This window comes from Aotus nancymaae, unplaced genomic scaffold (genome assembly GCF_030222135.1).
Source record: "Aotus nancymaae isolate 86718 unplaced genomic scaffold, 86718_ANA_hifiasm-v0.15.2.pri h1tg000010l, whole genome shotgun sequence".
In the NCBI taxonomy this organism is placed as follows: domain Eukaryota; kingdom Metazoa; phylum Chordata; class Mammalia; order Primates; family Aotidae; genus Aotus; species Aotus nancymaae.
Genome location: NW_026988421.1, coordinates 11,769,632 through 11,794,835, shown reverse-complemented (window position 1 = coordinate 11,794,835; position 25,204 = coordinate 11,769,632). Strand labels below are relative to the sequence as shown.

At 48.6% G+C, this 25,204-nt stretch overlaps 1 protein-coding gene across 1 annotated transcript; it reads right to left on the bottom strand.

Moving 5' to 3' along the window:
- Nucleotides 1-3,022: 3,022 nt before the first annotated feature.
- Nucleotides 3,023-24,536, bottom strand: SFXN4 (sideroflexin 4). The gene is made up of 14 exons (XM_012448058.3): nucleotides 24,384-24,536; nucleotides 23,015-23,080; nucleotides 20,937-21,011; nucleotides 19,399-19,425; nucleotides 19,258-19,312; nucleotides 18,091-18,116; nucleotides 17,042-17,095; nucleotides 16,903-16,959; nucleotides 16,700-16,765; nucleotides 15,722-15,800; nucleotides 14,084-14,199; nucleotides 10,491-10,576; nucleotides 8,010-8,127; nucleotides 3,023-3,409 (listed from the first exon to the last, which is right to left on the bottom strand). The coding sequence occupies exons 1-14, from the start codon at nucleotides 24,492-24,494 to the stop codon at nucleotides 3,332-3,334; spliced, it is 1,014 nt and encodes a 337-aa protein (XP_012303481.3). The 5' UTR covers nucleotides 24,495-24,536; the 3' UTR covers nucleotides 3,023-3,331.
- Between the last annotated feature and the right edge of the window lie 668 nt (nucleotides 24,537-25,204).

Below are 25,204 nucleotides of genomic sequence, written 5' to 3'. Positions count from 1 at the left end.
GTCCCCTCTTTCTCTAATTCTGCTCATTCCACAGAGAAGAGGGAAAAAACCCTCTTTTCAACTGTGAGGGCACTAGGGAATTATTAAAAGACCTGTCTAAAAGTTCAAGCTGGCTGGGCGCAATGGCTTACACCTGTAATCCCAGCACTTTGGGAGGCTGAGGCGGGCAGATCACCTGAGGTAGGGAGTTCAAGGCCAGCCTGGCCAATGTGGTAAAACCCCATGTCTCTACTAAAAATACAAAAATTAGCTGGGCATGTTGGCGCACACCTGTAGCCCCAGCTACTCGAGAGGCTGAGGCAAGAGAATTGCTTGAAGTCGGTAGGCAAAGGTTGCAGTGAGCCCAGATGGCACCACTGTACTCCATCCTGGGTGACAGAGTGAGACTCGGTTTCAAAAAAGAAAAAAAGGTTGAAGCCATCCCTCACCACAGCCTTCCCTCCCACCCTAGCCCTCCTCCACCCGCCTCCCTGGGCTGCCTCTGTATCTTCGGTCTCCCGTCCTTGGAAGGTGCCTTCACATTTCTGTTCACCTGTTAGTGGTTAAACTTCCACCTGCAGCTCTTGCCCATCTTGTTCTCTGACTTTAATTTTGGTTAGTGTAAGCCTGTGGTCAGACTGAGCCATTTACTGATGTCCTTTTAGGCTGTTGTGAAACTTTCCTCACCAAATGATTGTTATTTGGAAATAACCACCATTCTAGCCTTGGGAAAACAAAACCACAGATAAATTCTTCTTTGGTAATTTGGGGTAGGGTGCGTTGGAAGCATTCCTCCAGTTGAGGATGTTGAGGTACCTACTCTGTGCCATGCCGTGTTATATTTTGAGCTACCCTAATGGGCAGCAGCCCCTGCTCTCGAGGTGCTGTGCAGTCAGCTTGGGGAATAGGGTCAGCAGACAGGCTGCTGCAGTGCGGCTAGTGCTAGGCCTGATATGTGAAACAGCCGTTAGAATGTCTGTATGGGAAAAGACAGCTAGGCACCCAGTTCCATGCTGTCAATCCTGGAAGGCCTCCCAGAGGGAGTGATCAACATCAAAGTCAGACCTGAAGCATAAGCAGACACCCACTCAGACTGGAGGAAACAGCTGTGTGAAGGCCCGGAGGAGAACCCACAGCCCATGTGAAGGCCCAGAGGGGTTTAGAGGGAGTGGAGGGAATGGCAGGATAGGAGTACAAGAAAGGCTTGCTGTGGTGAGGAATGTGGGCTTGATCTTGACACACTAAACCATTTAAGGCTCCTTTTCAGGCCAGGTGAGGTGCTCATGCCTGTAATCCCAGCACTTTGAGAGGCCAAGGCAGGTGGATCATAAGGTCAGGAGTTCAAGACCAGCCTGGCCAACATGGTGAAGCTGCATCTCTACTAAAAAATAAAATAAAATTAGCTGGGTATGGTGGCTGGCACACACCTGTAGTCCCAGCTACTCAGGGGCTGAGGCACCAGAATCACTTGAATCAGGAGGTGGAGATTGCAGTGAGCCAAGATCGCCTCACTAGAATCCACATTCCAGCCTGGGTGACAGAGCAAGACTCCGTCTCAAAAGAAAAAAAAAAGCTGTTCAGCGGGTGTGGTTTAGAAGAGCAGGCTGGAATACAGTCTGGAGGGAGTAGGCAGATGGGCCAGGCAGGCCAGCAGGGGGTGCTGTGGGACTGCACTGGGAGGTAGCAGTGGGCATATGAGGGTTCCAGACTGTGTCCTGGGCCCAGTCTACTGAATAGGCTGGGAGTAAGGTGGGGAGAGGGTGCTCCGGGGATCCTGCCTGCTGCACCTGGGTAGGTGGTGGTGTCAATTCCTGAGACTGGGAGGGAGAGCTGATCTCAGGTTTCAATGGGTTGCGTTTGAGGTGTTTGGGACATCCAAATGGCAAAGTGCAGCTGAGAAGGCAGCTCAGTGACCAGCCTGAGTACCCAGCAGCATGGTAGTACAACATTCAGGTGGGTCATGGATGAGAGAAGATTCAGCAGAACGGGACGCAGGGCAGAGACAGTGAGGGCGGACAACTCTTAAGGTGTCTGGCTATAGCCAGGCACGGTGGCGGGGGTCCAGCTACTCAGGAGGCTGAGGCGGGTGGGTCCCTTGAGCCCAGGAGTTTAAGGCTGCAGTGAGCTATGGTTGTGCCACTGTACTCCAGCCTGGGTGACAGCAAGTTCCTGTCTTTAATGTGGCACTTTATTTTTGAGATAGAGTCTCTGTTGCCCAGGCTGGCGTGCAGAGGCACGATCTTGGCTCACTACAACCTCTGCCTCCTGGGTTTCAGTGATTCTTCTGCCTCAGCCTCCTGAGTAGCTGGGACTACAGGTGTGTACCACCACACCCGGCTCATTTTTGTATTTTTTTTTTCTTTTTTGAGACGGAGTTTCGCTCTTGTTACCCAGGCTGGAGTGCAATGGCGCGATCTCGGCTCACCGCAACCTCCGCCTCCTGGGTTCAGGCAATTCTCCTGCCTCAGCCTCCTGAGTAGCGGGATTATAGGCACGCGCCACTATGCCCAGCTAATTTTTTGTATTTTTAATAGACGCAAGGTTTCACCATGTTGGCCAGGCTGGTCTCAAACTCCTGACCTCAGGTGATCCACTGTCCTCGGCCTCCCAAAGTGCTGGGATTACAGGTATGAGTCACCACGCCTGGCTGACAAGCAGTTTACATACTTCAGGGAAGGACCCAGCAGACAGAGGCTGCAGAGAACAGCCCTGAGGAAGCAGAGAGGGGCCCAGAGTCTGCAGGACGCTGGCCTTGCATGGAGGAAGGATGGGTGTGGGTGCAGGACAGGAGGCTTCACTGCTGACCTTGGTTTCCTGGCAGAGGAGGCAGGGTCCTTTGGCAGAGAGGAGAAAGGAGGCACTGGGCAGCAAAGGTTTTAAGTAGCCTTCTAGAATGGAGGACGCTGAGTAAGAAACAAGATTGCTTTTGGGGTTGGAGGCCGTAAACAGCTCCCTAGGGGTGCGTGTTCCACTTGAGACAGGCTATCCATTTAACGCCTGTGTCCTGGGCACGGTGGACTCTTTGTGTTCTTTCTTCAAATACTCAACTTGAGACAGGTTTATTAATTAGTGATTTCACAGTATCCTTTCACAGGTGGAGACTCACTCCAACTATCCCCCAACAACCCCCAAGGTGTCAGATGGGGGCCCCTTCCTGCTGTCTTCTCTAGCCATCCTTAAAAACCCCAGACACACCAGCCTAGGAACGATCTCAGTGTGGAATTTTAAGTCACCATGTCAGCACAGACACCTCTGGGGTCCCCAGAAGACCTGTGGCAGAGTTCTCTAAACCGAACCTGGAGAGGGCAAGGTTTTCAAGCAGGAACCAAATAAATTCACCTAAAACTCACGCCTATAACCCTCTGTGATAAAAGAGTTCCGTTTCTTCTGTTAAAGACTGAATATCCTCTTCAAGCTGACTGCACTGTATCTGAAAAATAGTTAAATTCGTATTTCTATTAATAGTTTTTCTTGCCTCAGAAGCCAAGTTAAAAAACAAATCATTTTCTGAAAGCAACCATTTCACAGTACATCTTTTTCAATAATGTCTAATCCATAGCAGAAAACGTAACCTATTTTCTTTTAAATCACCCAAGTAGTAAAGGAACTTCTTTTAAACTTTTTTTTTTTTTGAGACAGAGTCTTGCTCTGTTGCCCAGGCTGGAGTGCAGTGGCACGATCTCAGCTCACTGCAACCTCTGCCTTAGAGGTTGAAGTGATGCTCGTGCCTCAGCCACCTGAATAGCTGGGACTACAGGCATGCATCACCACCCTTGGCCTATTATTGTTGTTTACATTTGTTTATAATTGAAAGTTTCCATTAAAAAGTTTTGAGATGGCTGGGCACAATGGCTCATGCGTGTAATCACAACACTTTGGGAGAGGCTGAGGCGGGTAGATCACTTGAGGCCGGGATCACAAGACCCACCTGGCTAACATGGTGAAATCCCATCTCCACAAAAAATACAAAAATTAGCCAGGCATGGTAGCACATGCCTGTAGTCCCAGCTACTCTGGGGCTGAGGCACAAGAATTGCTTGAACTTGGGAGGCGGAAGTTACAGTGAGCTGAGATCAGGAGGATCACGTAAGCTGGGGAGTTTGCAATCAGCTTGGGCAATATAGTGTGATCCCATTTATACAAAAAAATAAAAAATTATCCAAGTGTGGTGGTACGTTTCTGTAGTCCTAGCTACTTGGCAGTCTGAGGCCAGAGGATCACTTGAGCCTGGGAGTCAAGGCTGAAGTAAGCCGTGATCATAACTGCCCTCCAGCCTGAGCAACAGAGTGAAACCCTGTTTCAAACATACAAACAAAAAATAAATGTAGAAAGAATGTAATGAACTCAGCCCAATGGGTATTTTCAAAGTACAACAAGCACGTCTTGGCATCTGGGGTCATGTATGAGATTGACTCCCTTTGCTGCCCCAACTCTGGCCTCTGGGAGTTCTGCCCCTTCCAACCTTGCATGACTCGCCTGCTGCCCACCTCCTCGGCCTGGCTGCGTAGGCCCTGGCACCTGGCGTCCAGCATCCCGCCAGTTCCTTGCAGCCTCACGTGCCCTTTCAGCCCTCCCTGCCCTCCACTGGGTATGAACTCTTCCCTCTCCGCTCAAGTGATCCTCTCACCGCAGCCTTCTGAGTAGCTGGGACTGCACGTATGTGCCACTTCAGCCTACTAATTTTATTTTTATTTTTTTGAGACAGGGTCTCACTCTGTGGGTCCACTGTAGCTTTGACCTCCCATGCTCAGGTGATCTCGGCTCATCGCCTAGATCTTATCTGCCTGAGTAGCTGGGACTACAGGTACATATGACCATGCCTGACTAATTATTATTATTATTTTTTCTTTTTTAAAATTTTGTTTCAGAATAGGGATGAGGTCCAGGGTGATCTCGAACCCTGAGCTCAAGTGATCCTCCCACCTTGGCCTCCCAGAGTGCTGGGATTACAGGCGTGAGCCAATGTGCCCGGCCAAATATTTATTTTTAGCAGAGATAAGGTCTTGCTATGTTGCCCTGGCTGGTCTTGAACTCTGAGGCTCAAGTGATCTTCCCACTTGGGCCTCCCAGAGTGCTGGGATTACAGGCATGAGCCACAGCACCCAGCCTAATTTTCAGAACATTTTTTGTAGAGATAGGGTCTCACTACATTGCCCAGGTTGTTCTAGAACTCCTGGCCTCAAGCATTCTTCCCACCTTGGCCTCCCAAAGTGTTGGGATTACAGATGTGAGCCACCATGCCTGGCCTGAAATTTTATTCTGAGATGCTGCCTCACTCCCCAACCTCCTGCCTACAGCACAGTAATAAGCATAACTATTTGAAACTTCTACGTTGTGCTGGCAAAGTTGCTTGAATGAATGATCCTACAACCTAAACCTATAAAAATCTGGGTTCTGAACAAGATAATTCCATAAATATAAATGCTTTTGAAGGCATATATATTTATAGTGACAGAAACAAGCACTTGAAAATTTTAGTCAAGACACTGCTAATATCTGCTAGCATCAATAATATCCTTGACATCTGCTAGAAATTTATGGCAGAGCTTTGGACATTAAAAAAGCTGGCTTTCTGACTTAAAAAAAAACATGTCCTTGCTACCTACTAAGCAACAGTCCTTTGCAGAGATGCCATTACCTTCAGCTCTCTTTAACAGATAAGGAAACTAAGCAAGTTGACCAAGGTCATGGAGAAGCTGGAATCTGAGTCCAGGCAGTCTGACTCATCATAAATTACATTATAAATTATCTACAGAACTGGGCTGTCCAGTAGCCACTAAGCACACAAGAGTACCTCATTTAAAATTTAACTTGGCCGGGCATGGTGGCTCACACCTGTAATCCCAGCACTTTGGGAGGACAAAGCAGGCAGATCACCTGAGGTCAGGAGTTCGAGACCAGCCTGACCAGTACAGAGAAACCCCATCTCTACTAAAAATACAAAATTAGCCAGGCATGGTGGTTCATGCCTGTAATCCCAGCTACTTGGGAGGCTGAGGCAGGAGAATCACTTGAACCTGCGAAGCGGAGGTTGCGATGAGCCGAGATCGTGCCATTGCCCTCCAGCCTGGGCAACGAGCAAAATTCAGTCTCTAAATAAGTCAATAAAATTTAAGTTAATTTACAATTCAGTTCCCTAGTCATACCAGCCTCTCTTGAAGTGCTCCGTAGCACATGTAGCTCATGGCTACCATACTGGACAGCACCAAGCTATTATAGAACATTTCCATCACTGCAGAAAGTTCCACTGGACAGGGTGTAGTTATAGAACATTCTGGAGTATTTAAAATTTCTTTAATTAAATATTTTTAAAAGATTTCTTTTTATGCTCCAGAAAAAAATGCTTATGAAATACTGTTAAAGAAAAACAGAACCCAAAACTGCACCAAGAGATTCGAGAGATCGAATTAAATATAAATATCATTACAGTCAACCCTTGGATAATACAAGTTTGAAGGATGCAGGTCCACTTATACATTGATTTGCTTCCCCCTCGGTCACCCCTGAGACAGCAAGACCAACCCCTCCTCCTCCTCCGCAGCCTCCTCAACATGAAGATGACGAGGATGAAGACCTTGATCCTCACTGGAACTGATGACTCACTTTCACTTCATGAACAGTAAATATATTTTCTCCTTATGATTTTTTTTTTTTTTTTTGAGACAGAGTCTCACTCTGTCACCCAGGCTGGAGTGCAATGTCATGATCTTGGCTCATTGCAACCTCCACCTCCCCAGGTTCAAGCGATTCTCCTACCTCAGCCTCCCGAGTAGCTGCTATTACAGGCACCACCACACCTGGCTAATTTTTATATTTTTAGTAGAGTTGGGGTTTTACCATGTTGGCTAAGTTGCTCTTGAATTCCTGATCTCAAGTTATCCACCTGCCTCAGCTTCCCAAAGCTTTTTTTTACAGGTGTGAGCCACTGCGCCTGGCCTGATTTTCTTAATAACATTCTGTTTTTCTCTAGTTTATTGTATGAAAATAGCATGTAACACATATAACATATAAAATATGTGTTGCTTGATTTTTTATGTTATTGGTAAGCCTTCCAGTCAACGGTAGGCTATTAATAGTTAAGTTTTTGGGGAGTCAAAGGTTATACTTGGATTTTTGACTCCTAACCCCCAGGTTGTTCAAAAGTCAACTCTATTTTGTTTGTTTGTTTGTTTTTAAGAGATGGGGTTTCACCACATTGGCCAGGCTGGTCTTGAACTCCTGACCTCAGGTGATCCACCCGCCTCAGCCTCCCAAAGTGCTGGGATTACAGGCATGAGCCACTGCACCCAGCTGTTTTCTTTCTTTCCTTTTTTTTTTTTTTTTTGAGACTTGGTCTCAGTCTGTCACCCAGGCTGGAGTGCAGTGGCACGATCTCAGCTCACTGCAACCACCGTCTCCCAGGTTCAAGCGATTCTCCCGTCTCAGCCTCCCAAGTAGCTGGGATTACAGGCACCTGCCAGCATGCCCTCCTAATTTTTGTACTTTAGTAGAGACAGGGTTTCACCATGTCGGCCAGGCTGGTCTTGAACTCCTGACCTCAGGTGATCCACCTGCCTTGGCCTCCTCAAGTGCTAGGATTACAGGTGTGAGCCACCACACCCAGCAGGTATTTTGTTTCATTATTTTAGTTTTTTGAAATAAGGTCTCACTCTCACCCAGGCTGGAGTGTAGTGGCAGAATCACGACTCACTGCAGCCTCAACCTCCTGGACCCAGGTAATCCTCCCATCTCAGCCTCCTGAGCAGCTAGGACAACAGGTGTGCATTGCCACACCCAGCTAATTTGTGTATTATGTTTTGTAGAGATGGGGGTCTCACTGTGTTGCCTAGGCAGGTCTTGAACTCCTGGATTCAAGCAATCCTCTCAACTTGGCCTCCCAAAGTGCCGGGATTACAGATGTGAGCCACTGCACCTCGTCTTGTTTTATACTTTTGTAAACTTTTTGCGGATTTTTTAGAAGAATAATTTATTTTACTCTTACAACTGCAAAATAAAAACCTTTTAGAGAAAAGTGGAATGGGGGCACTTACCCGTCCAACCTGTGGAAACAAACTAAAAGAAACGGGCAACATCAGTCCCATTGAGCAGACAGTACAAGCCAGTTTCCAGATCCACAATGACCCTGCGTTTGTCAGGGAAAGCTGGGTCCTGTAAGAGACAAGGCACAGCTCACAAGTGATACTGAACTATCAGGGCTTGTTTATTTTTTGAATAGCTAGATCGGGGCCTGTTTTTTTAAATATTTAGTATACCTGAACAGCTGGATTGGGGCCTGTTTTCTTTTTTTGAGTCTTCCTCTGTCACCCAGGCTGGAGTGCAATGGTGTGATCTTGGCTCACTGTAACCTCCGTCTCCCGGGCTCAAGCGATTCTCCTGCCTCAGCCTCCTGAATAGCTGGGATTACAGGCAAGCACCACCACACCTGGATAATCTTTGTATTTTTAGTAGAGATGGGGTTTCACCATGCTGGCCAGGTAGGTCTCGAACTCCTGGCCTCAAGTGATCTGCCTGCCTTGGCCTCCCAAAGTGCTGGGATTACAGGCGTGAGCCACTGTGCCCAGCCTAGGGCCTGTTTTCAGTGGCTAAGCGTCTGCTCTCCAATGGCAAATTCCATCCTGCGTACCACTGCGGGCCCATTCAAGTCACCAACAGGCAAGAAGAGCGGCTGCAACCGTGTGCGTCAGACATGGTGTTCAACACGTCACCAGCATTTGCTCGCTTGGTACCTCCATAGCCTTCTGAGCTTTGTGTTATTTTCATCCCCTTCATACAAATGAGAAAACGAAGGCCTGGACTGGTGAAGTAAAGTAACTTGTCCAAAATCCCACAGCTCAAAAGCTGCTCACAGATTCCAGAGCCTGTGCTCTCTGGGCTATTCTGATGTGGACGTGACATCCTCACTTTGACCTTCAGAGAGTGTAAGAGACAAAGAATGTGGTCTCTATCCTGGGGCGGGGCTTTGAGAGAGCCAAGTTAGAAGATCCACCAAGGACACTCCAGCTTGGGTACCACCTACTGTCATGGCTCTGGGATGGTGCTTCTGGGAGGTCACTTGATGGCTCAGTCCTTCCAGGCACCTCCATGCCCACTGAGAAATGGACCCTCTCTCCCTACTAGACAGCCTGTGCTATGCAGGTAGGCCTCATGGGATGTGGGCCCAGCTTTAACAGGAGCTCCAGCCAGAGCAGCCCAGGAGTGCCTGCTGGAGCAAAAGTCTCTGCACCCATCCACTTCAATCATGCTTGGGAAAGAAGTGGTTGGCTCTGCCCAGGCTGGCTGCTGTCCTCCGTCCTTCTTTTTTTTTTTTTTTTTTTAAGATAGAGTTTCACTCTATTGCCCAGGCTGAAGTGCAATGGTGTGATATCGGCTCACCACAACCTCTGCCTCTCAGGTTCAAGTGAGTCTCCTGCCTCAGCCTCCCGAGTAGCTGGGATTACAGACACCTGCCACCATGCCCAGCTAATTGCTGTATTTTCAGTAGAGACAGTGTTTCACTGTGTTGGCCAGCTGGTCTCAAACTCCTGACCTCAGGTGATCTGCCTGCCTCAGTCTCCCAAAGTGCTGGGATTACAGGCGTGAGCCACCCCGCCCGTCCCATCCCTTCTTCTTGGAAATGTGCTCCACGTGTGGTCCCAGCAGGCGATTCCCAGCCTCATGCACACTGGAGGGGAGGATGTGCAGCGCCAGGCACACAACCCAACTCAGGCCCACAGGATCCTTACCCAGGAGTCCGCCCTGAGGGGAAGACATTCCTGCCTTCCCTGGGGTTTGCTGTGTTCCACCTCTGATCAGGTGGCTATGAGGCTATGAGCTGGGAGTTACTAGCAAGTGGGTCCCTCATCAGTATGAGGAAGCCAATCTGGCAGGAGAGAAGGAACCAACACCCATGAGGGTGAGAGGGAGACGCGCACAGCAGGGGAGCTTCTGTTCTAGCTGCCATGGGCTGCATTCTTTGCCAGTTCCGGTCCCTAAAGCCCCACGTCTCCCCTCCTGCCTGAGCTCTTGTAGGTTAGGTTTCTCAAACTGGTGGCCACAGAAACCCTGACTGATGCTCAGGTCCTCCACCTCATGGGCCATTTCTGGCTTCTTAAAAGGGATGAATCTGAATCCGAAGTCACTGAAGCTAATTTAAAACATGCTTGGACGAGGATGCGGAGGGGAGGGCTTGAGGAATATTCACAGCACGTCAGAGCAGGGCGAACCTGCACATCATCGAAGCCCCTCATTCTAGAGGTGAGGAAATGGCCGTGGAAGGTCCTTGGATATGCCAATGATGCAGGGTAACTGGGGGCAGAGCCTGGGCTGGATTCCCCATTCAGTGGAATCCGCACAGCTGGATTTCCACACCTGCCCCAATCAATCGGACTGTCTTAGCTATGATGAGTGTTTATGGGAAGGTTACTGAGCCAACCTCTTCCCATCCTCCACCAGGGTCAGTATCTGACAGGTTTTATAAGAATTTGACTTTCAAAATGTTTTTTCCTACCTGGGGAAATGAGCGTGCCTCTTACCTTTTAAAGAAGTAGGTGAAGACTTCAGGAATCACAGCTGAGGTCCCAAGCAGCACTCCCCTGGATACTGCCGTTTCTCTAATAGCCTAGGAAAAATGAAAAGAAAGCAGCTTAGGCCAGGCACGGTGGCTCATGCCTGTAATCCTAACACTTTGGGAAGCTGAGGTAGGCGGATCACTTGAGGTCAGGAGTTTGAGACTAGCCTGGTCAACATGGTGAAACCCTGGTCTCTACCAAAAAATAAAAAAATTAGCCAGGTGTGGTGGTATGTACCTGTAGTCCCAGCTACTCAGGAGGGTGAGGCACAAGAATCACTTGAACCTGAGAGGCAGATGTTGCAGTGAGCTGAGATCACACCACAGCACTCCAGATTTGGCAACAGAGTGAAACTCTGTCTCAAAAAAGAAAAAAAAAAAGCTTAGTACAGGAGCAAGATGATTTCTAGGGATCCCAAAAATCCTGCCAGAGACAGGCAACAGCAACCCTCCCTTCTCACTAAGAAAAAGAACACCTGTGGAAAGAGGCGGAGGGGACGCCTTCCCTGCACCTTTCCACGTACAGGTGTGTGGAGGTCGGCTGCATTTGGGGCAGGAATAACTGAGAGGGGACTCACCTCCTCCCGACTCCACAGTGGTCTCCATCCATATGCCAAACCACCCCCAATAAACTATCCACTAAGTGCAAGCACAGGTGGCTTCTAAACAAATCCTCACGAGAACCAAATTGTTCCTCAGTGGGAACGCTGGATTGGCCACAGAGGTTTGCTCCGTATTTCCCTTCCAAGCCAGGTCTCTGCCACTGGCTCCTGTCCGGACCTGGCTCGGCAGCGACTCCCACACCTGCCAGTGGGGGACCAAACGCCCAGCTCTGAGGACGCGGGCACAGCATGGGACCCACACGAGGCCGCCTGTCCATACCCACGTTTCATATAGCGAATTAAAAGTGTTACACTAAAAAATTGTGTTATATACAGGTTATAACATTTTTGTAATCTTTTCTATATATATTTAAACATACAATTTACTGCATGGGTGATATGCCCAAAACCATGTACCCTCAAGGGCACTTCAAGGGACTTGTAAGGGAAATTCTGACTATAAAACAGCTCACGTTAACTGTATTACTACTTTTATTTGTCTATTTTTAGAGACAGGGTCTCACTCTGTCATCCAGGCTGGAGTACAGTGCCGTGATCATGGCTCACTGCAGTGTCAACCTCCCAGGCTCAAGCGATCCTCCTACCTCGGCCTCCCAAGTAGCCAGGATCATAGGTATGCCCCACCAAGCCCAGCTAACTTTTTGATTTACTGCAGAGATGTGGTCTCACTATGTTGCCCAAGCCAGTCTTGACTTCCTGGCCTCAAGTGATCCTCCTGCCCCAGCCTCCCGAGTAGCTAGCATGTTAACTTTAGAACCCACCCCTGGGTAAGACACACCACCACAAACAGCACACTGTGTGTCAAGAGGAGCAGGCACACCTGCCCCCATCCTTCCCTGAATTCTGTTCCTTCCATTTCCAGCTTCCCACGATTGGCTTTGACCTACCTTGCCAGCTCCTCCTACCGCCCGGCCCCTGCTCTCTGCTCACACCTCTGCCCTGCTTCGGGTGACAGTCACGCTCGTGCGGTTTCCTCTGCAGGGAATGCCTTTCCCCCCAAAAAACAGAGGAAGCTGAGGAGGGCTGTTTTTAAAATAAGGTCTCAGGGGCCAGGCACAGTGGCTCACACTTGTAATCTCAGCACTGTGAGAGGCTGAGGCGGGCAGATCACCTGAGGTCAGGAGTCAAACCCAGCCTGGCCAACATAGTGAAACCCCATCTCTACTAAAAATACAAAAATCAGCCAGGCATGGTGGCTCATGCTAATAATCTCAGCTCCTCGGGAGCCTGAGGCAGGAGAATCACTTGAATCCGGAAGGTGGAAGTTGCAGTGAGCCAAGATCACACCACTGCACTCCAGCCTGGGTGACAGAGTGAGACTCAGTCTCTAAAATAAAATAAATAAAATAAAATTTAAAAGTCTCAGGGATCTAAAGTAAAATTGCTTGACTTCCGGAAGGGAGAAGCGGCCGCTGGCGTGCTGTGTTTCCGCGGCAGTGGGATGAGGCCCGCCTCTCTCCATTGATCCCATGTTTGGGAAGGACACTCCAAGTAAGACGCCGTCATTAGGAGGTGCTGTGTGCAAAGGAGTGGCTTATGGGGCCAGTCAGGGGAAACAACATCCAGGAATCACCTGAAATCCGACCAGCGGTGCCCTGTTACCATCAGATATTGCTGGTTACGCATTTTCTGAAATTGTAGCCAAAGAAAATAACCTTCCAGGGACAGGGAAGCGATAGAAGAATGTTTATGCTTACGCATAGTTGCAGACACTTTACTCTTCAGAGAAAAAAAGACTTTTTTTTTTAAAGCAGATCAGCAAAGCTTTCCTTTGACCCTAACATGCTGCTTATCCCCAAAATGAAGTTTCTTCTGGTGAGACGGACTCCAGACAGCCAGACAGGCCTGAGGCTACCTTCCGGCTGGGAGGCTGGGGCTCCTGGGGAGCAGGGGCTCTCAGTGGCCAAGGGTGTGGGTCTCCAGAGCCTAGCACTGAGCCTGGCAGGCAGGAGGTGCTGGGAACAACTTGCGATTTGATATTTGCTCTTAGCTGGGTGCAGTGCCTCACACCTCCCAGTGGTCTGGGAGGCCAAGGCAGGAAGATCAGTTGAGGCTAGGAGTATAAAAATTAGCCGAGCGTGATAGCACATGCCTGTGATCCCAGCTTCTTGGGAGGTTGAGGCAGGAGAATAGCTTGAACCTGGGAGGCAGAGGCTGCAGTGAGCCAAGATCATCATGCAACTGCACTCCAGCCTGGACAACAGAGCGAGACTCAGTCTCAAAAAAAAAAAAGAAAGAAAAGAAAAGAAAGTTACCCTTCACAATGTGGGTGGGCCTCATTCAATCAGTTGGAGGCCTTATAGGCAAAAACTGAGGTTTCCCAAAGAAGAACTTCTGCCTCAAGACTGCAGCAGCAGCTCCTGCCTGTTTCCAGCCTCCAGGCCTGCCCTGCAGATTCCCACAATTGTGCAAACCAATTCCTTAGAACAAATCTCTTATTAGACATGTACTGCCTGGGTGCAGTGGCACACACCTGTAATTCCAGCATTTTGGTAGGCCAAGGCGGGAAGATCACTTGAACTCAGGAGTTTGAGATCAGCCTGGCCAACATGGTGAATACTCGTCTCTACTAAAAAATACAAAAATAAGCCGGGTGCAGTGGTGTGTGCCTGTGGTCTCAGCTGCTTGAGAGGCTGAGATGGGAGGATCGCTTGAGCACAGGAGGCAGAGGCTGCAGCGAGCCAAGATTGCACCACTGTATTTCAGCTGGGGCGACAGAGCAAGACCCTGTCTCAGAAAAAACAGATATGTACATATATCCCATTGGTTCTGTTTCTCCAGAGGGGGCAAAAGGCAAAATTTCTCTCTCAGCATGCTGAGGAAAGACGAGTAAAGATAGGTTGAAGGCAGACATGAATTTGTCACTGGCTTTCAAACAGAAAAGTCAAGTCTTTGCCCAAAGGGTAAGCAGCTATAGCTCTATGCTGTCTCTCACCTTTTTCCCAGCAATTTTGGAATGGCCTAAGACATGGCCTTCCTTATCCATGACTGCAATCCCCTTAGTGGTCTCAAGACTTCGGGATGTTAAGACATTCATTCCACTTACTTGTGCTGTAGAAGTAAAGAAGTAAAGAACACGCAACACGGGGTGAGTCTTGTTCCAGCAAAGGAACATCTCTTTGGCTGTCTGCCCACTTCAAGCCTCCTTCTCCGGCAGCTGCCCTTTCTTGACCCTTGGGTGGTCACCTGCCATGGGGCTGGCCAACCACATGCTCTCCTGGGGCTGTGGAGGTGGGCTCAGAACTGCCGGCTACTCAGTCTTGGATCCTGACCACAGCCTGGGACCAGCTTCCAGCAACCTTTCTTCCTTAGCGGATTCCAGGAGAAACCCCAGGATCCTGGAAACATAACCCTCGTCTTTGCTTAAGTTGTAAGGTTTCCTTTTTTTTTTTTTTTTTTTTTGTGAGACAGTTTCGCTCTTGTTACCCAGGCTGGAGTGCAATGGCATGATCTTGGCTCACTGCAACCTCCGCCTCCCAGGTTCAAGCAATTCTCCTGCCTCAGCCTCCGAAGTAGCTGGGACTACAGGCATGTGCCACCACGCCCAGCTAATTTTTGCATTTTTAGTAGAGACAGGTGTCAACATGTTGGTCAGGCTGGTCTCAAACACCTGACCTCAAGATATCTGCCTGGGACAGGCTGCCAAAGTGCTGGGATTACAGGTGTGAGCCACCATACCTGGCCAAAGTTGTAAGGTTTCCATAACACCATTTCCTCAATTTCACCGTTGATATCAGTCTGCCAACTCCTCAAACTGCTATGATTCCCAAACCCAAATTTGGAGCATGGCTCAGTAAACTTATAGGCTGGTAGAGTCAAAATATTCAGCTAATATCTCTGCCACCGACATTGGGTTGGAATCCCTGTATTAACCGCTTGCTCGCTGTGTAACTCTAGGCAAGTTACTTAACCTTAACCTCCCTGTGCCTAAGTCTCCTCATCTGTACATAGGAGTATTTCCTACCCAAAAGTTGTTGTCAGGATTAAGTGAAATAATGTATGTAGAATGTTTGTACAGATAATCTTTAAAATGTAGGGCTGGGCGCAGTGGCTCACGCCTGTAATCCCAGCATTTTGGGAAGCCGAGGTGGGCGAATCACTTGAGTCCAGGAGTTCAAGACCAGCTTGGCCAACATGGTGAAAGCCTGTCTCTACTAAAAATACAAAAAAAAAAAAAAATTAGCTGGGCGTAGTGGTACATGCCTGTAATCCCAGCTACTTGGGAGACCGAGGCAGGAGAATTGCCTAAACCCAGGAGGTAGGGGTTGCAGTGAGCCGAGGTCATGCCACTGCACTCCAGCCTGGGTGACAGAGCAAGACTCCATCTCAAAAAAAAAAAAAATTTGTGTTTTCAGTCTTATGTTCATTCTTTGGCCATTAATGGGGTATCTACAGAAAGTATCACCTCTCAAACCAAAGACCTAATTTGGGCTTGGGGCCTGACAGGCTGCAGAGGGCACCTGTCATCAGTCACAATGTGCCAAGGGACCCAGGTGTCTCTGGAGATGAAGGAAGGCTCACAGACCACAAAGACACCCTCCCCAGACTACGGGCTCCAGCGTTTCCTGCTTACCATGGATAGCTACAGGTAAAATTCTTTTCATAAACAAGGTATTCGAGGAAAATTTCATCTGGATAAAGTTAGGTATTAACTAGAAAAGAAGAGAGAAAAATTACTGCACAGGACTGAAAAATCAGCGGAACCTACTCACTAGCAGAGAGTCCATCCTGACCTAGTTCCTATGACAAGTCAGACTCCTCTTCACGTATTTTTCAAATTCCTGCAACATGGAGGTCCTCTCCCTGTTCATCTGAGGAGTCAACAGGGCTTAGAGAGGTATGTAAGTTGTCGAGTCACAGAGCCATTAAAGGTTTGAGCCAGGATGAGGGCCTAGGTTTGTCTGATGCTAACATCTCCATCTTTCACCACTACAAAGTCCTGACATCCAAAGCAATACACAATTTATATAACATATTTGTGTAGCATAAACCAATTTTTAAAAAGATAACAGTACTGGCCAGGCATGGTGGCTCACTCTTGTAATCCCAGCACTTTGGGAGGCTAAGACAGGCAGATCACCTGAGGTCAAGAGTTTGAGACCAGCCTGACCAACATGGGGAAACCCCTTCTCTACTAAAAATACAAAAAATTAGCTGGGTGTGGTGGTATATGCCTGTAATCCCACCTACTCAGAAGGCTGAGGTAGGAGAATCACTTGAACCCAGTAGGCAGAGGGTGCAGTGAGCCGAGATCAAGCCATTGTACTCCAGCCTGGGTGACAGAGAGGGACTCTGTTTCAAACAAAAACAAAAAAGAAAATAGAAAAAATAAAAAGATAACAGTATCAATCTTAGACTATTAATGTGATTATTAGTATAGAATCTTAGACTATTAACGTGATTATTTTGGGATAATAGGATTACAGGTGACTTTTATTTCCTATTCATACTTTCAAAATTGTTTAAATTGGAACATAAATTTGAAATTGGAATAAATAAAGCTTTCTGGATTCTGAGGAATAAAGATTTGTCAGATTCTAAAAATACCTACTCCAAAGAAGCTTGAAGAAGCAAAGGCTCCCACCCCTAGTAATGATCTTTCTAGTAGATGACAAGTCTGAGGAGAAACAAAAGTACTTATTTAGCAAATATCACAGTTTTGCCCAGCAAAGATAATTTAAAAACAAACACATACAACCAACTCCAAAAGAAACAAGACAAAACCACACACCCTCTGGGTCTCACAGTACTCACGTAACTTCTGTTTCCGTTGATGACGCTGAACGCTGTCAGGTAGGCGTAGAGGTAAACCTGCCGAGAGAGGGCAAATGGATCGCATTTTGGTTTCGAGCATAACAGAATTCGGTAATCGTGAAACAGGAAGAACTGTTACCTTAGGTAAAATCATGGACGTGATCCCTTTTGGTGGCATCATTGAAAAAAATACCTTTTAAGAAGAAAGTGGAGCAGAGTTACAAGTGTTTAGTGGCAGCGGGGTGGGACATGCAGTAGCAAAGAACTTTCCAGGGCGGAGGGAGAACTGAGCCCCCAGGGACCTGGGGCAGGAGGGGCTGGTGGTGGGTGCACGGGCTTCGGGTCAGTAGACAAGGTTGAGTGAGCACCTGCCAAACACCAAACTAGCAGCTCCAGGACACCCAGGAGCACACAGCAGGCCGTGTCTCCAGGGCCTCAGTCCAGCAGGGTGGCTACAATGTACACATCTGTTGGCCGGGCGCAGTGGCTCATGCCTGTAATCCCAGCACTTTGGGAGGCCGAAGCAGGAGGATCACTTGAGGCCAGGAGTTCTTGACCAGCCCGACCAACATGGTGAAACTCCATCTGTACTAAAAATGCAAATATTAGCTGGGCGTGGTGGAGGGCACCTGTAATTCCAGCTACTCAAGTGACTGCGACAGCAGAATTGCTTGAACGCAGGAGGTGAAGACTGCAGTAAGCTGAGATCGCGCCACTGGACTCCAGCCTGGGTGACAGAGTGAGACTCTGTCTCAAAACAAAAAACAGAAAAGCACCTCCCAAGAGCCAAGGTGGGAAAGCCTCACGGGGCAATGTCAGGTCCCAGGTGAGGGACTGTGTCGGGGAGGACTTGGTGGAGAGGGGTTTGTGTAGGGAACGCATCCTGACTCACTGGCCTCTTGTACGGTGCTCTGCTAATACTTGGGTATCCAGAAAACGGATGACCTTGCGAAGCTGCGGACCTTCCAGAGGCCTGGATGCCTGACTCTCTGCGGGTGCAGGGAGGGGGAGGGAGTGGGGACAAGGACATATGAATGGCAAACATGGGTTATCAGTGGGGTTCCACAACCATCCATCAGGCAGTCATGGGACGGGGTCCGGGGCTGGAGGGACACAGCCCAGGTTAGGAGGAAGGTGGCCATCTTCCCAAGCCCCTAGTCTCCTAATGGCGAGTGTCCATTTGCTCACCGCGGGCACCATGAAAGGCAGGAACGCTGGTAGGAAGAGAAGAGAGAAGGTATCAGTGACTGCAGCTGCCCAGGCAGAGGGGGCTAGAAGGGGACCACCCACCTGAACACCTCTTCTCTAGCTTCCAGAAGGCACAGACCTCAAAGGACATTTTCCACTCATTCTTTTTTTGCTTTCTAATGAAGTGGTGGGTCAAGCCTGTAATCTCAGCATTTTGGTAGGCCAAGGCTGGAGGACGGGTTGAGGCCAGGAGTTCGAGACCAGCCTCTATTTTGTAGAGGTAGTGAGACCCCCATCTCCACAAAAAAATTTAAAGCCAGGTGTGGTGGCATGACCCTGTAGTCCCAGCTACTCAGGAGGCTGAGGCAGGAGGATCAGCTGAGCCTGGGAGTTGGAGGCTGCTTTGAGCTATTATGGTGCTGCTGCACTCCAGCCTGGGTAACAGAGTGAGATCCTATCTCTAATAATAATAATAATAATAAAAGTATGTACATAAAATTACTATAACAGGGCCAGGCACAGTGGCTCACACCTGTAATCTCAGGACTTTGGGAGGCCAAGGTGGGCAGATCACAAGGTCAGGAGTTCGAGACCAGCCTAGCAAACGTAATGAAACCTGGTCTCTACTAAAAATACCAAAAAAAAAAAAAAAAAAAAAAAAAAATTAGCTGAGAGTGGTGGCAGGCACCTGTAATCCTAGCTACTCAGGAGGCTGCAGCAGGAGATTTGCTTGAACCTGGGAGGTGGAGGTTGTAGTGAGCTGAGATCACGCCACTGCACTCCAGCCTGGGGTGACAGAGCAATACTTTGTCTCAAAAAAAGAAAAGAAAAAGAAATCCTACTGGGAGAATATTAAAGCAAGACAGGCAGAGTTTTCTTTCTTTTTTTTTTTTTGAGATGGAATTTCACTCTTGTTGCCCAGGCTGAAGTGCAATGGTGTGATCTTGGCTCACTGCAACCTCTGCCCCGGGTCCAAGAGATTCTCCTGTCTCAGTCTCCTGAGTAGCTGGAATTACAGGCATCCACTACAATGCCCAAGTAATTTTTTGTATTTTTACCAGAGACGGTGTTTCACCATGTTGGCCAGGCTGTCTTGAACTCCTGACCTTTCTAAGTGTTAAAAACGACATCTTCCCAACCCACTTCTGAAAATTAGAGCCAACTCACCTGCAGGTCGAAAAACATTGGGGATCAGGTTGCTGCTGTCGGGATGCACTGTTGACTTCAAGAAGAGAGATGCAAAGTTTAGCTGGATGTCTGGTTTTGTTATTTTAGGACACTGAAAGTTAGAAAGAGGCTGAAACTTACAAGACTCCGCTTCCAAGCTTCTTGTATCTTAAAGGAGAAAAAAGAATAGCTTTACTTTATTAAAAAAAATTTTTAAGAGAAAAGGTCTTGCTCCATCACCCAGGCTGGAGTGCAGTGGCTTGATCATCAGTCACTGCAGCACAGCCTCGAAGTACTGGGTTCAAGCGATCCTCACACCTCACTGTCACGCCATTCCCGGCTAGTTGTTTAATTTTTAGTAGAGACAGGGTCTTGCTATACTGCCCAGGCTGGTCTCAGACTCTTAACATCAAGTCATCCTCCCAAAGCATTGGAATTACAGGGGTGAGTCATCACACTCAGCCTAAAAAAAAAAGCTTTTAAAGGTGGCTCAGCTTTAAAGAATCTCTCTGCCAGTCTCATATCTGAGACTACCTTTGCTCTACATTTTAGAGAATGAAGGCCAGAGCTGTTTCCCACCACATTGGCGAACAAATCAAAATAAATGAATCATATGAATAAACAAATGAACTAATGGCAAGCAAAGAGATGAGCCACACAGAGAAACTGACCTGAACATTAAAAAGTCCTGTCTCAGGCCAGCACAGTCGCTCACGCCTGTAATCCCAGTACTTTGGGAGGCTGGGGCAGGCGGATCACAAGGTCAGGAGTTTGAGACCAGCCTGACCAACATGGTGAAACCCCGTCTCTACTAAAAATACAAAAATTAGCTGGCGTCATGGTGCGCACCTCAAATCCCAGCTACTCAGGAAGCTGAGGCACAAGAATCGCTTGAACCCAGGAGGCAGAGGTTGCGGTGAACCGAGATTGCACCACTGCACTCCAGCCTGGGCGAGAGAGCAAGACTCCGTCTCAAAAAACAAAAAAAAGTCCTGTCTGTACTCTTGGAGAGGACCAATACCTAACTTATCCCTCATATGAGTCCCCGAATCCAGCTTGCCTCTGGCTTAGAGCAGAGCAGGCTGTGTACTGATGACACACTATGCCATGAGCCAAGTCACTTGCAACCGAGCCAAGCTGTCGGCCCAGGGTCTCCCAACACATTCTTAGAAAAAGTAAGTTAAATATGTGAGCTCTCCATAGGCTGCCTTGAGGAACTGGTGTTTGTGAGCTCCGGAAAGCCCCACACACTGCAAGTTAGATAAGGAACAGTCCATTTGAGCCTATGGGCAGAAACACTGCCTGTAGTGGAAAATAAATTCTGACTTCAGAGGCCTGTCTGAATTCTGGAGTTTGCCATGGGGCTCCAGGAATCAGCTGCATGAAATCCCCATGAATATCCACTGCATAGGAGGAATCTTGCTGTCTGGTTTATGGGACAGAACTCTAGCAACATTTAAAAAACTAACCCAGTTTTGAAAAGCTGGTCCTCTGGACTATATATAACAATGACAGCCAATAGCTCAGTGGCTCCCAAGGGAGGGGAAAAAAAAAAAGAAAAGAGACAGAGAGAGAGATTCACGGCCAAATTCCACCTGACTTCAGACCATGCAGCAGAACCATCTGAGGGCAACTATACCCAGCCTTGAACCAGCCAGACCTCAGCACGTGAAACATACCCTTTGGTCCTCCAAGGCAGATCTGGAAGCATCTTCATTTGTGCACAATAGTTGCCTCAAGTTTTCTATACTTTCCTAAAATCAGATATCAAGAAATCAAGCAATGATCTCAACATTGTTCAGGTTTATCCCCAGATGGAGGAATCACCAGCTCACTCACCAGCATGCACTGGGCTTCAAATGCATGCCTGATTTCAAGTCACATGGTGCCCTAGGCTCTCTACCCATTAGGATAGCCCTGAGTGCCATGCAGGTTTAGGCCTTTCTCTTCCTAGATGCTCCAGCAGCTGCCTGCAATGGTGCTGTCACCTCTCCCACTCTCTGATGTCAACTGTGTCACTAAATGGTGCCACCATCCCCTGGCTGTGCATGTCAGAAACCCAGAAGTCCTCTCTCACCCACTTCCATGTCTAATCAGTTCAGTCTTATTTCCTCTCTCTTTTTCTTTCTTTTCTTATTTGTTTTTTAAGAGACAGGGTCTTACTCTCATTGCCCAGGCTGGAGTGCAGTGGTGTGATCATAACTCACTGCAGCCTCAAACTCCTGGGCTGAAGTGATCCTCTTGCCTCAGCCTCCCAAGTAGCTGTGACTACAGGCACAACCCACCTACACTTGGCTAACTTTAAAAATTTTTATTTGTACAGATAGGATCTCGCTACATTGCCCAGGCTGGTCTCAAATTCTTACTCGAGAGATCCTTCCATCTCAGATTCCCAAAGTACTGGGATTACAGACATGAGACACCACAGCTAGCCTCCATTTCTTAATTTGAGAAAAAAATAATTAAATACAAAGAATGGCCACACTATAATCCCCTCACCCAGAATTAACAACTGTAAACATTTGGTTATATTTGCTTCTAATTTTATTACATATTCTTTTTTTTTTTTTTGAGATGGAGTCTTGCTCTGTCACTCAGGTTGGCATGCAGTGGTACAATCTGGCTCACTCCAACCTCTGCCTCCGGGGTTCAAGCAATTCTCCTGCCTCAGCCTCCCTAGTAGCTGGGACTACAGGCGCCTGCCACTACGCCCAGCTAACTTCTGTATTTTTAGTAGAGACAGGGTTTCACCGTGTTGGCTAGGCTGGTCTCGAACTCATGACCTCAAGTGATCTGCCCGCCTCGGCCTTCCAAAGTGCTGGGATTACAGGCATGAGCCACTGTGCTCAGTCCTTTTTTTTTTTTTTAAAGACAGAATTTTACTCTTGTCACCCAGGCTGTGACCAGATTAGCCAGTCTGTCCCTCATCATGTGGAAGATTTGTTTGATTCTCTCTGAATCACCAGTACCTGGTCTGGGCCTGATATTACCTGTTAAAGACATGTATGCTTTTCTTTTCATTTTTTTGAGATGGAGTTTCACTCTTGTCACCCAGGCTGGAGTGCAGTAGTAGGATCATGGCTCACTGCAACCTCTGCCTCCTGGGTTCAAGCGATTCTCCTGCCTCAGCTTTCCGAATAGCTGGGATTACAGGCACCCACCACCACACCCAGCTAATTTTGTATTTTTAGTAGAGACAGGGGTTTCACCATGTTGGTCAGGCTGGTCTCGAACTCCTGACCTCAGGTGATCCACCTGCCTCGGCCTCCCAAAGTGCTAGGATTACAAACGTGAGCCACAGTGTCCGACAGATATATGCTTTTCTTTACCCCTTCCAGTCTCACAAGCTCATTCAGAAGGAATAAACATAATAATATACACAGATTCTGTTATTTCAACTACTTTTAAAATGTCCCTTTTAAAAGTAGTTGAAATAACTACAGGCTGGGCCTGAGGTCGGGAGTTTGAGACCAGCCTAACATGGAGAAACTCAGTGTCTACTGAAAAAAACAAAGTTAGCCAGGCATGGTGGCATATGCCTGTAATCCTAGCTACTCGGGAGGCTGAGGCAGGAGAATTGCTTGAACCCAGGAGGCAGAGGTTGCTGTCAGCTGAGATCGCACCATTGCACTCCATCCTGGGCAACAAGAGCAAAACTCCATCTCAAAGGAAAAAAAAAAAAAAAGAAAAGGGACATGTGTTAAGTTTCAAAATAAAATGTGAAATTCATTAACTCTGAAAACAAGAAAATACTTACGACTGAAATGAACACATTTGTAGGATCTAACAATTCTGTCCATTGAAGAAGTCGTTGAATAAAGGACTTAGGAGGGAGAAAAGCAACAGAGAAGTTAATGGCAGCAGAAAAATAAAGATATAATAATAACAATTGGCTTTTTTTTTTTTTTTTGAGAACCTGCCAGGGTCTGCAATCTGCCTTTTACTGGCATCATCTCCTGGTATCCTCCCAGTCTCCCCATTCTCCAGGTGAGGAAGCTGAGGCTGAGGGACTCATGAATGTGCTCAAGGCAACACAGCCCGGAAATGACTCAGAAGTCTGTGCCCTTAGCTGCTCAGTATCAAATTGCCCTTGAGGGTTAAAAGCCCAGACTTTGGGGTTCAAATGGCCCTAGGTTCATATCTCACATATGACCTCAAAGCAATGTCCTTCAAGATTTCAGAATCTGTGGCCTTACTCTCTGGTTGCTGTAAGTCTTCACTCCAGTGATAAAGGATGGATGCCCAATTAAGGGCTCAGTGGTGCAGCGGGAGGGTCACACTAGGGAAAGGAGGTTTGCTCCAACAAGCCCCAAACTTTGCAGTGGCTCTGGCTTTAAGCCCTGGCTCTGCTAGAGCCACCTGAGCTCACTGTCCCTTCTCCATTTCCTCACCTAAAAAACAGGGCTGGACCTCACTTTAGGAGAGGCCTAAGAGAGAACCCCTTAAAGCCCTGCTTTCCGATTCGCCACATACAGCTGAAGCCAGATGTGCTGCGGGTGTAACAGACGCAGGATTTGGAAGACTTTGTACCAAAACAGCGAGTAAAATATCTCAGGAATGTTTTTACTGGTTACATGTTGAAATGTTAATATTTTGCACCTGCTGGGCTAAAAGTACTGTATTGTTAAAATTAATTTCAGCTGTTTATCTTGTTTAATGTGGCTACTAGAACATTTTTAATTGCCTCTGAGGCTCACATCATATTTCTATTGGACTGTGCGGCCTTAGACGTCGCAGGAAGGTGAGTCCTGCTTATTTCCTGCCCAAAGGTGGCTTCCCAAAGCCTCAGGGGTCTCACCGAGAGTGGCTGAGCCTACCAAGGTGGGAGGGCCTGTTTCTCCCCAATCTGCTGCTCAGCCACCTGCGCGGACTGCGACCCTTCGAGAGGGCGATCTGGAGGGTGACCCTGTGGCCGTGGGCATCTGGCAAATTGGGTTTCCCCTGGGTCCCTTCCCGCGGCCTAAGGCGGTCAGGCGGGTGGTGCGCGTTCCCAGCGCAACTCCGGGACCAGGAAACCGGGTGGGGGGGCGACCACGTGGCCTGCCCAAGGTCACCCAGGCCAGCCCGACTCCACGCTGCCCGGCCCGCGCCCTCCCCGCTCCCAGGCGCGCGGGTCCGGGCTGTACTTGGCGCTCGTTGATCCAGAAGCGCACGTTGGGCTCAATGAAGTAGGCGCCGGCGTCGCTGCCTCCTAGGAGCCGCCCGGGCTGCGCTTCCTCCTCCTGCTCCAGGGACATTTTGTGCTGGTTGGAGTGGTTGTTGTCGCTGCTGCCGCCGCCGCCGCCAGGCCGCGCGCGGAGGAGGAGCCAGGCGGCGAGCCCCGCCCCCGGCCGCGCGCATCCGCAGTTCCCGCCCCAGGCCCGCGCGCCCGACACCCCGTGTCACCGCGCCTCGAGGCCCTTGCGCGCCCACTGTTCCGGCGAGCCCAGCTGTCCCACGGGCCACGGCCTCCCAACCCTGCTTGCCCTGCCCCGCACGTTTGGGGAGCCGGGCCGCCTCCAGGCCCCGAGGGGGTCACTATCGGAACCCCACATCACAGTACCTAATGCGAAGACCCGGAAAGGTTGCGAGTGGGGCCCTCAGCCACCTGACCCTGAGGTCCTGCTGCGCCCTTCCCGTGGTCATTACCCTCGAAAATCCCTCCCATTGTCCGCGAATTCCGGTGTGCCTGGTGTTGCTGTCAGGCTGGCTGCGTCAAGTGCTCAGCCCAGTGAAAATGTCAAATGTGATGCCCTTATTCAAGTTATTAAGAATTTCAAGAGAGTAACAGCAGAGCACCAAATCAAGTACAGGGCCCTGGGTGCAGTGCACTATCCCTCAGCCTGACAGGTTTTTTTTTCCAGTGTTGGGGCAAATCCAGTTCCTTTTGTTGAGTGCCAGGTCAAGTAGGGACCATTTGTAAAGAAAAATCTGCCTTCCCTTCCTCCTCCCACCTGCCCTTCCCTAG